Below are 9,987 nucleotides of genomic sequence, written 5' to 3'. Positions count from 1 at the left end.
TGCAGGGACCTCACTGACCTCCTCCTACTCCGTGGGGTTGAACTGAGTGTCTTGGTCAACAGCGGCTGAACATGAGTCAGCAGAGTGCCCAGGTGGCCAAGAAGGACAAGGACATCCTGGCCTGAGTCAGCCATAGCATGACCAGTAGGACCAGGGAAGTTCTCTTCCCCCTGTGCTGGGCACTGGTGAGGCTGCAGCTCGAGTGCTGGGTTCAGTTCTGGGCCACTCACTCCAAGAAGGACATGGAGGTGCTGGAGCGTGTCCAGAGAAGGGCAGCGGAGCTGAGGAAGGGTCTGGAGCACAAGTGTGCTGAGTTCCCGGCTGAGGGAACTGGGGTTGTTGATCCTGGAGAAAAGGAGGCTGAGGGGAGACCTTGTGGCTCTGTCCAAGTCCCTGCAAGGAGGGTGTAGAGAGGTGGGGGTGGGTCTGTTCAACCAAGGACCAAGGGACAGGACAAGAGGAAATGGCCTCAAGTTGTGCCCAGGGCAGTTGAGATGGGATGTGAGGAAGAATTTCTTTCCTGGAAGGGTTCTCAGGCACTGTAACAGGCTGCCCAGGGCAGTGGTTGAGTCCCCATCCCTGGAGGGATTTAACAGACGGGTAGATGAGGTGCTCAGAGATCTGGTTTAGTAGTGGACAGGTACGGTTGGACTCGATGATCTCAGAGGTCTTTTCCAACCAGGCGATTCTGTGATTCTCTGTAGGCAAGAACCAGTGGTGGGAGACAGGAACCTCCTGAGCCATTGGTACTGCTGATGTGAATGTCATGTGCAGATAACAGCCATAGGAAGGATGGTGTGTCAACCTATTTAAAAAGTTCTTCACCCTGGGACGGAGCCCAAGATTTTCTGCCCTGATCCATTCTGTTCTTTGCCTCGTCCTAGTTTCAAGTGGGTTAAGAGTGATGTACATGAAACAGCACAACTGAGAAGGTGCTTTTTTGGGAGATTTGTGCTGTTTTAACGCTCACTGTTGAAGTCTGGTGTCTCTGCTGTGATATAATGCAATATTTCTTTGCCCCTTTACCTTCTCCTGAAGACCTTGTAGTTGATTGGGATGTTTTTCTCTTCCTTCTTTAGGTCTTCGGGTGAATGGGGAACTCATTACTGCTTACCCACAAGTGGTGGTTGTGCGTGTACCAACACCTTGGGTCCAGAGTGACAGCGATATCACAGTCCTTCGCCACCTAGAGAAGATGGGCTGTCGATTGATGAATCGTCCCCAAGCCATCCTCAACTGCGTCAACAAGTTCTGGACGTTTCAAGAACTTGCTGGTCATGGTGTGCCTCTTCCAGACACTTTTTCATATGGTAAGGCTTTTGGATCAAAGGATAGCATAGTTGCCTGCCATAATTTGTGCTTTTGCAGTGCAGAAGTTTTGGAAATCTGTAGAACTAAGTAGCATGAGGCTAGTTCGACAGATAAGTGTTCAGTAACCAGAAGAGAAAATTAAAATCACAGCACTCAGATTCTGGTTTTGGCTTTGTTGATGAGCTTTGGGAAGAGTGCTTTAACTGCACCTCCACCTCCCAAGTGTCTAACTTTGGCTGTTACTGCTAAAATGCTTTGAACTCTTTTCCAGTTGTCCAAAACAACAGACAAAAGCTTGGAGAACTAAATGTCATGTAAAGATCTAGACTTTGGTAATACCTGAAGGTAGATTAATCTTATATATGAATAAAAATATCTTCAAATATAATAGTTACCGTGAAAGGACAAAAAGAGTACAGGCCCTTGTGTTTAACTTTTCACAATTGTTTTGGGTTTGTTTCCCACCAGAACAGTTAACTATTGAAGTTTCTTGTGCCTGTCTCTGGAGTTGATGGTTCCTGACGGAGTGCTCGGTTAGGGGAACCATTTGTCTGAACTACCCTGATGCTGTTTCTGCTTTTAATTACAATATATTGAAGAACTGGAACAGGTTGCCCAGGGAGATTGTGGCTGCTCTTCCCTGGAAGTGTTCAAGGCCAGGTTGGATGAGGCTTTGAGCAACCTGGTCTAGTGGAAGGTGTCCCTGCTGCTGGCAGGGGGGTTGGAACTGGATGGGCTTTAAGGTCCCTTCCAACCCAAACCAGTCTGGGATTCTATTCTATGAATTGAAGGTATGTCTCAGCCTTCCTTTCCTTCTTGGGAAATACCAGTGCTTTCCTCTTCTTTGGAGCTTTGTTCATGGAACCTTGACAAAAACACAGACTTACTTGACAAAAACAAAAATATGGGTTTCCATCAGTTCCTATGAATTACTATTTCCATCAATTACTGTGAAAAGAAGAAATATACTCTTTCTTTATAGCTATGGTTGCTCTAGCTCTTTGACAAAAGAATGAGGTTTTAGAGCTTTTTTGGAGGAAGGGGAGACCACGAATGACGGGGGAGTTGCAGAACTTCTCTGTTCATAACGCCCTGCCACTTCTTTTTAATGCCTGCCTCTGGAATTTGACAGAAGCATGACTTTTTTTCTTTTTTTTAAAAAAAACCCCACAGTATCAAGTTATCAGTGAGAGCTGACTTTGCCAGGAAAAACAGGATGTGCTGAATGACATGTTATTCCATGCCACGATTTAAAATCCATGGCAGGGTAGTGATGGCTGCTGCTGGCTTTGTGACCAGTGTCTTGGCTTGACTTCAGCACTTTACAGCACATGCTGTTAGAGGACTCTCATCCCTTTGTCTCCTGACTTTCTCTTCTGTATTTCTTGTTCTGTGGTCAGCCTTCTGTGAATTGAACTGAACTCAAATAACCTTGAAATATCAACCATAATCATGTGAATGGTCATTAAAAGCTACTCTGGAAGGTCCTTACGGATGCAATGAGAGGAAAAGGTTAAAGTACTACTTCAGGAGAATGAGATGCAGGAGATTTAAGCCTTGGAAAGTGGAGTGACAGGATTTGGGTTGTTGCTGCTCTCTGTCTTTGCATTCCATATTGCTTTCCTGGTTAGGAGTTTGGATGGAACTGTTACTGGTGTTATGATGTCTCTGCTATTTTCCTGCTAGATGTTTGAAAAGGTGGGAGTTGCTAAAGTAAAACTGGATAAACTGGAACAAGATGGTAGATCGGGACATTCAGATTTGGAAGATTGGATTGAGCCTTTTGGGGCTGTGATCAAGAGGCCTTTTGTCAACTTGTGTCTTCCATTTTGAAGGAAGTAGGAGTTAGTATCCACCATATTACAAACACCTTCAACGTCTGATCATGCTCCATGGCCAAGTTCCTCTTAACTGATATTTTTTTTCTGCATTATCTAAAGCTGTAAGGGTGGGAGGAATGTATGGCAATTACATCCCCAATTTGGCCACACCAGATTGGTGCCACATAACGTTGTTGGTTTTCTTTTTGCCAGGTGGTCATGAGAATTTTGCCAAAATGATTGATGAGGCGGAAGTGCTGGAGTTCCCTATGGTGGTGAAGAACACACGGGGTCACCGAGGTGGGTGTGAGGTCAGGGGTGAGGGCCAGGATATTCTGAGCAGCGCTCCGATGTTGTCTCGTCAAGGGATGATAGTTAAGAAAGTCTTCTATTAGGTGCTGGACTTCTTTGAGCTACATCAAAATTCGACCTCGCTTTGACTTCTGAATGCTGAGTAGGCTGCAACATTGGGAAGCACTTTTAGTAGAACCTAGTCTTGCAAAAGCAGGGAGGGATAGGGGTTCAAAATTATGGTGCATAGGTGACTTCTCTGAGGAAAGCTTCGAACCAGAATTATGGAAGGTCTGGCCTAAAGGAAGCAGACAGAAGCCAACATGGATTTTAGGGATGTCTAAATAGGCATAAGAAGTGAAATCTTAGTTAATTCAGTCTTAATTTGACTTTTTTTCTACTTGACTTTGTCTCTAATCAGGATTCTGATTCAAGTAAAATCTCATGTGTTGTTTGTCAAACTGGATCTCTTGTTTTTCAAAACAATATCTCTGAGAGTGCTGGTGATAATACAGCAGATTCAGCTTAAATTGTTCTGTTCTCAGTCTTCTAGAGTGTTGCTTATGAGACAGTACATCAATTTTGTTGAGTGTTAGATAGTGATCTAAAGGAAACCAGGTTTGAAATCCATTCCAGAGGTTATTTACACCGTTTTAAATTTGCTTTAAAAAACAACTCAATGAGTACTAGAAGTAAAAAGAGACTGAAACCAAAGTTTAAGCACATCAGCCAGCAGTTAGGTTAAACAAAAGCATAACGAAAAGATACCACTTCTGTTGTCCTTCGGTTTGTTCCCACTCTGTGCTGCCCTGGTACATCTCTTCTGCTGGCAGGAGTGTTTCTGTAGCCATGTAGTAAATGGCTTCAGGAACTGATGGTGGATGAATCTAGATGGGTTCTTTTTACTTGGATACTTGGACTAATTCCCCATATGAATTATTATTTACTCACACAAAGCTTGTGTTGATGTCATGGAAGAGTGAGAACAAAAGGCTGGGGTGGAGGAGGATCAGAGCTGCTTCTGCTGGCAGTGACACCTGTTGATAGGGTTTTAAAGTGCTTGTGGAGCTGTGAAGCCAAGTCAGAGTCTGACTTTGCAGCAAGCTGAGTTTGATGACTGTGGAGTATCTCGAGACAGTGGATTTGACTTGCTGCTGCCTCTTGTTAAGGTCTGCTAAGTAATTACAGAGTTTGCAGCTATTGATTTTCTTCTCCCTTTTTAGCCAGAATTCATGTAAATCTCTGTTTACAAGTTTTGCTTTAGAGCACTTTAAATTCTAGGCATTTTAATGCAAATTTATGCACAGTACATATCCTTTCACATTAAAGAGAGATGGGGAGACTTTTTCAAATCAATTGAAGAGCAACCATTTGCAAATTGTATTTAAAAAAACCCAGGCAAACATGGTCATAGGTACTGGCTGGTAAATAAAAGTTATACTCCTCTAGGCTCACTTTCTGCCTAGTTTGCTGCTGTGGCAAATGTGTTAATCTTATTTTTGCCAAGATGTCATGAAGCTGCATAATTCCCAAGAACTAAGTAGTTCCTCTCCAAGGCATCATTCTGTCCATCCCCTTTTAGGAATACAGTAGGGTTATTAAAAGCCTGTAGGGAGAGCTCAAGTTGGGAATGGGAGAAAGCACATGGAGGTTTTTGCTTTCTTGTCATGATTTTTAAGCCTACTTTGATTTTTAAACCTACTTTTTTTAAGCCATTTTGGTACTCGGTTTGTGATGAGAAATTCCATCTTCCTTGAGCAGTGCTCTGTGCAATGGAGACCTTAAATCCTGCCAAAGCAGAGGCTGCTCCAGTTGGGCTGTAGAGCACTTGGTGCAATTCTTCTTCACACATTATTCCTCCTGGTTCTGCCACTGCTGCATTTCTGGTCCCTCAGTTAAGCTAGGCATTTGATTGATTGATTTTTGTACTCTGTTAACATTGTAGCATAATTGAGTGACAGTTGTGCCACAAAATAAATTGTGCAGCCTTATTGCAAAACAGAAATCTAATATGACTCATTAAAGAGGCCTTCAGAAAAAGGGGAAGAGGAGTAGGGAAATGGAGCTAAAGATGAAAAGGGATGACGTCGTGTGAGACTAGCAATGAGATGGAAAGTGGTAGAGTCTGTTTCAGGAGTGGCTTTCATCAGTATTAGTAAAATTGGGGAAAAAAAAATAGAAGTCTTTGGTGTGCTCTAGAAATGAAGGGCAATGAAATGACATGTTTTAGGTTAAACAAAACAAGTCCTTGAGATGTTTTCTTGCAGAAAAGCTAGTGATTTCTAAAGAGGTTTGGTTTTTTTTCCAAATTGTAGTACATTCCATTCATTTTATGTATTGTGGAATCTTCTGCTGAATTATCTTGGACACTGTGGAGTCCAGTGTTTTCCTCTGAATGTGGTTATTCCACTGCAGAGCCTCATTCTGGAATTGGGAGCAGCTCTCAGCAGCTTCCCAGCGGAGAAAGTGGCTGGTTCTGCCGAGGGACAGTAAGGACAGCAGAGTTCTTGGCTGCCTGGTGTTTAATAGTTTCATGTCATGGGTTCTTATATGTCAGAGCTGTAGGCTGCGGGTCCAGTCCTCTTGAATGAAAAAAAACTGTGTTATTAATTAAATGTCTGCTACTCTTTAAGTATGTTTTCCTTTTTTCTCTCATTAAGGACTTGTACCAAAAGGACAAGACCACCTTTATGTAAAGCTGTTTTCTTGTCTTTCTTTTTTTCCTATTTTTTTCTTCCACTTTTCATATGGCTTCTTAACTCTCTCAGTACTTGAATACTTAGAAGCACTGAAACCCCGATGTCCGCAGGAGAATTTGTAAAAGGGTAGAAGCTACAGATGGGGTGGGTGAGAAGGGGAAGCATACTGGTCAGAGGTTTTACTTGGATGTGCTGAATCATTGACACACCTGAAATCAGTAACATCTTCCAATTTTCTGATGTTCTTTTCTTCATACAGGTAAAGCTGTGTTCCTGGCACGAGACAAGCACCATTTAGCAGACCTAAGCCATTTGATCCGTCATGATGCCCCTTACTTATTTCAAAAATACGTTAAAGAGTCCCATGGCAAGGATGTACGTGTCATCGTAGTAGGAGGCCGTGTGGTGGGCACCATGCTCCGCTGCTCAACAGATGGGAGGATGCAGAGTAACTGCTCGCTTGGTAGGAACAGCATTGTTCATAGTTTTGATCAGAATTTTTCAATCCGGTTGAAAAAAAAAATCACAAACCCAACTGAAATAAGCTGCAGGTTTTATTTTGTATTAATTGTGCTTACTGTTGGGGGTTTACAGAGGAAACACAGGAGTGAGGATTAAGTGAGATGTGTGTTGAGCAAACACAGGAGACGCAGTCTCTACCCAAAGTATTAGATAGATAGGAGAGATGAAAAGGAGGGGAAAGTTCTAGGAACACAGATGGAGCAACTGATGTGGTAGTGGAAGTGTCATGCTAATCACAGACTGGTTTGGGTTGGAAAGGACCTTAAAGCTCATCCAGTTCCAACCCCCCTGCCATCAGCAGGGACACCTTCCAATACACCAGGTTGCTCAAAGCCTCATCCAGCCTGGCCTTCAACACTTCCAGGGAGGAGCAGCCACAGCTTCTTTGGCCAATCTGGGCCAGCGTCTCACCACCCTCTGGGTGAAAAATTCCCTCCCAATAACTCACCTAAATCTCCCTCTCTTAATTTAAAGCCATTTCCCCTTGTCCTGTCTCTAACACCATGTTATAATTAATTTCATCCTGTTAAGAGGAACAGAAAAAGAAGGAAGACAGAAGATGAGACTGAGGGGGGTGGAGGAGACAGTCAGGTGGCAAGAGGGTGGAAGAGAGTGTTAAGGGATGAAACTGTGGAAGACAATAAACAGTTGGATTGCATTGTTCTGCTGCTGTGCTGCCTTGAGTCTGTCAGGCTCCTCCCTGCAACCTTTTCCTCCAAAGACCATGTCTGGGAGGAAGAGGAGGGTTACTGCACTGATTGTAGCCTACTCACAGCTGAGCTTCTGCATAGAACAGGGAGGTTTCTGAGGATAGAAGGAGGAAGGAAGGTTGAGGTTGCCTGGCTGAAACTGTACTGAACCTGAACAGGAATGAAATAAAACGTGTTCATGTGTTCACAGTTTTGCTTAGTCAGAATGCCTGAGGGGTTTTAGTTATTACTTGATGCTGAGGAAATACAGCCAGAAAGATTTTTCTGCTAAATGTTTTTGGTTTTTTACCTTTAAAAAAAAAAAAAAAAGTGATAGATGAAGTCTGAGTTGGTTAATGCTTGGGGTGCATCCAGCACTGAGTTACGAGCCGGGCGAGGGAGGGGATCGTCCCGCTCTGCTCTGCACTGGGGCAGCCTCACCTCCAGTCCTGGGGGCAGTTTGGGCACCACAAGATAAAAAGGATCTAAAGCTGCTGGAGAGTGTCCAGAGGAGGGACACAACATTGGTGAAGGGTTTAGAGGGGAAGGGTGTGAGGAGAGGCTGAAGTCACTTGGTTTGTTCAGCCTGGAGAAGAGGAGACTGAGAGGAGATCTCATGGGGGTCTAGAACTTCCTCCCAAGGGGAAGAGGAGGGGCAGGCGCTGATCTCTTCTCTCTGGCCACCAACGAATGCCAGGAGCAGAGGAAATGGCAGGAAGATGTGGCAGGGGAGGGTGAGGTTGGCCATGAGGAAAAGGTTCTTGAGGCAGAGGGTGGTGGAGCACTGGAACAGGCTCCCCAGGGAGGTGCTCATGGCACCAAGCCTGACAAGATTCCAGAAGCATTTGGCCACCATGTGCCCTCAGGGACATGGTCTGAATGTTGGGCTTGTCCTGTGCAGGGGCAGGAGATGGACTGGATGATCCTTGTGGGTCCCTTCCAACTCACAACATCCTAGAATATTTTGATTCTATAATTCTTAGATCTAAGGACTGTGAACTGGACCAGCTGAGGTTCAGACACAAATGTTCCCTAGCTCTTGCTTTAGAGGCAGTAACCTATGATGGCAAGCTGACAGGGACATGAGCAGGTGATAGTGTCTTAACCCCCGTCCCCCTTGATCATACCTGTTAGAACTGTAGTCTTCTCAGGAACACTTGGTTTAATGTTGCTGAAAGATTTATTGTGATAACTTACAAATATGTGTGGAAAACCTCTCCAAAATCCTATGGAAGGCATCTTTTTAATATCCCAAGACCATAAAAATGTATGATATTTTTCTTGACTAAAAAGTGAACATTTAACTGGTTTTTAAACAAGTCATAATCTTGATCTGCCTTTGACAGGTCAGAATTTTTTTGAATCCCAGTATTGCCTCAGTTGGAAAAGACCTTTAAGCTCATTGATTCCAGTCACTAACCCAACAATGACAAGTCCCTGACTAACCCATGTTCCTCAGCACACCTCGGAAATCCTGCTGTGGCTTCAAGAAGTCACTGTGGAAAGGAGGTTGCTTTCTGAGTCATCAGCAATGTGTTTGCAGGCTCTCTTTGGAGCTTCCCAAGCAAAAAGCAGTTGAGAAGGATGTCAGTCACCTGTGACCAGATTACAGACAGCAAGTGTTTGTCCCCTTTTTCCAGGTGGCGTAGGGATGATGTGCTCGCTGAGCGAACAAGGCAAGCAGTTGGCAGTCCAAGTGTCCAACATCCTGGGGATGGACGTGTGCGGCATTGACCTGCTGATGAAGGACGACGGTTCATTCTACGTCTGTGAGGCCAATGCAAATGTAGGTTTCATTGCCTTTGACAAGGCTTGTAATCTAGATGTAGCTGGTATCATAGCGGACTATGCCGCTTCCCTCCTTACCCCCGGTCGCTTGACGCGACGCATGTCCTTGCTCTCTGTGGTGTCCACGGCAAGCGAGACTAGCGAGCCAGAGCTGGGCCCTCCAGCTAGTGCCGCTGTCGACAATATGAGTGCTAGCTCCAGCTCTGTCGACAGCGACCCTGAGACCACGGAGAGAGAGTTGCTCACCAAGCTCCCGGGGGCTCTATTCAACATGAACCAGCTATTAGCCAATGAGATCAAACTTCTTGTGGAGTGATGCCACGTGTAAATAGATGACCAACAGAACTCTCTCTTGTAAATTTTATTTTTATTTTTTTTTTAAACCAACTTGCAATGCTGTTTATCAGAGAAGCTCAGAGGAATGAGGAAAAGAGGAGGGGAGCGTGTCAATCCAGAGGCACGCCTGCTGTGCTTGCTGCCCCTACTTTTCTGCGGAACATAAAATTGTGTTCGTTCTTCAGCATCGTTTTGCTAATGAAGATGCTCGATTCACAACCTAAGTGGGAATTTTATTTGGATGCTGCTTTGGTTCCCCAGCCATATTGCAGTTTGTGTGTGTTCACAGGCAAGCATTGAAGCATGATTCACACTTGGAGGTTTTTCAGAAAGCTGTCTGGCAGCTCTCTAGAAACTTCTGTGAATTACTGCACCAGTTAAGTCTCTTCTACCTCTGTGAGGCTTGATCCTGTAAATTGCCGAGTGCCTCAAACTCTCAGTGTGAGCTGAAGGTGTTAAATACCAGATATTTCAAAGTTCCTGGACACCTACTGTTCCTGCTCGTCTAGACGGGAGCTGTAAGTTCAGGAT

The 9,987-nt window shown here is 44.5% G+C and overlaps 1 protein-coding gene across 1 annotated transcript; it reads left to right on the top strand.

Moving 5' to 3' along the window:
• Nucleotides 1-1,079: 1,079 nt before the first annotated feature.
• RIMKLB (ribosomal modification protein rimK like family member B) lies at nucleotides 1,080-9,489 on the top strand (the record flags this gene model as incomplete). Its single annotated transcript, XM_010178252.1, has 4 exons — nucleotides 1,080-1,310; nucleotides 3,345-3,431; nucleotides 6,381-6,584; nucleotides 8,973-9,489. Coding segments are annotated over 4 exons (986 nt in total), but the record flags the coding sequence as incomplete, so codon positions are not given.
• Between the last annotated feature and the right edge of the window lie 498 nt (nucleotides 9,490-9,987).

This window comes from Antrostomus carolinensis, unplaced genomic scaffold, assembly GCF_000700745.2.
Source record: "Antrostomus carolinensis isolate BGI_N321 unplaced genomic scaffold, ASM70074v2 scaffold6711, whole genome shotgun sequence".
Classification (NCBI taxonomy): domain Eukaryota; kingdom Metazoa; phylum Chordata; class Aves; order Caprimulgiformes; family Caprimulgidae; genus Antrostomus; species Antrostomus carolinensis.
Note: the sequence above shows the minus strand (reverse complement) of the source record. Positions and strands in the feature narration are given on the sequence as shown.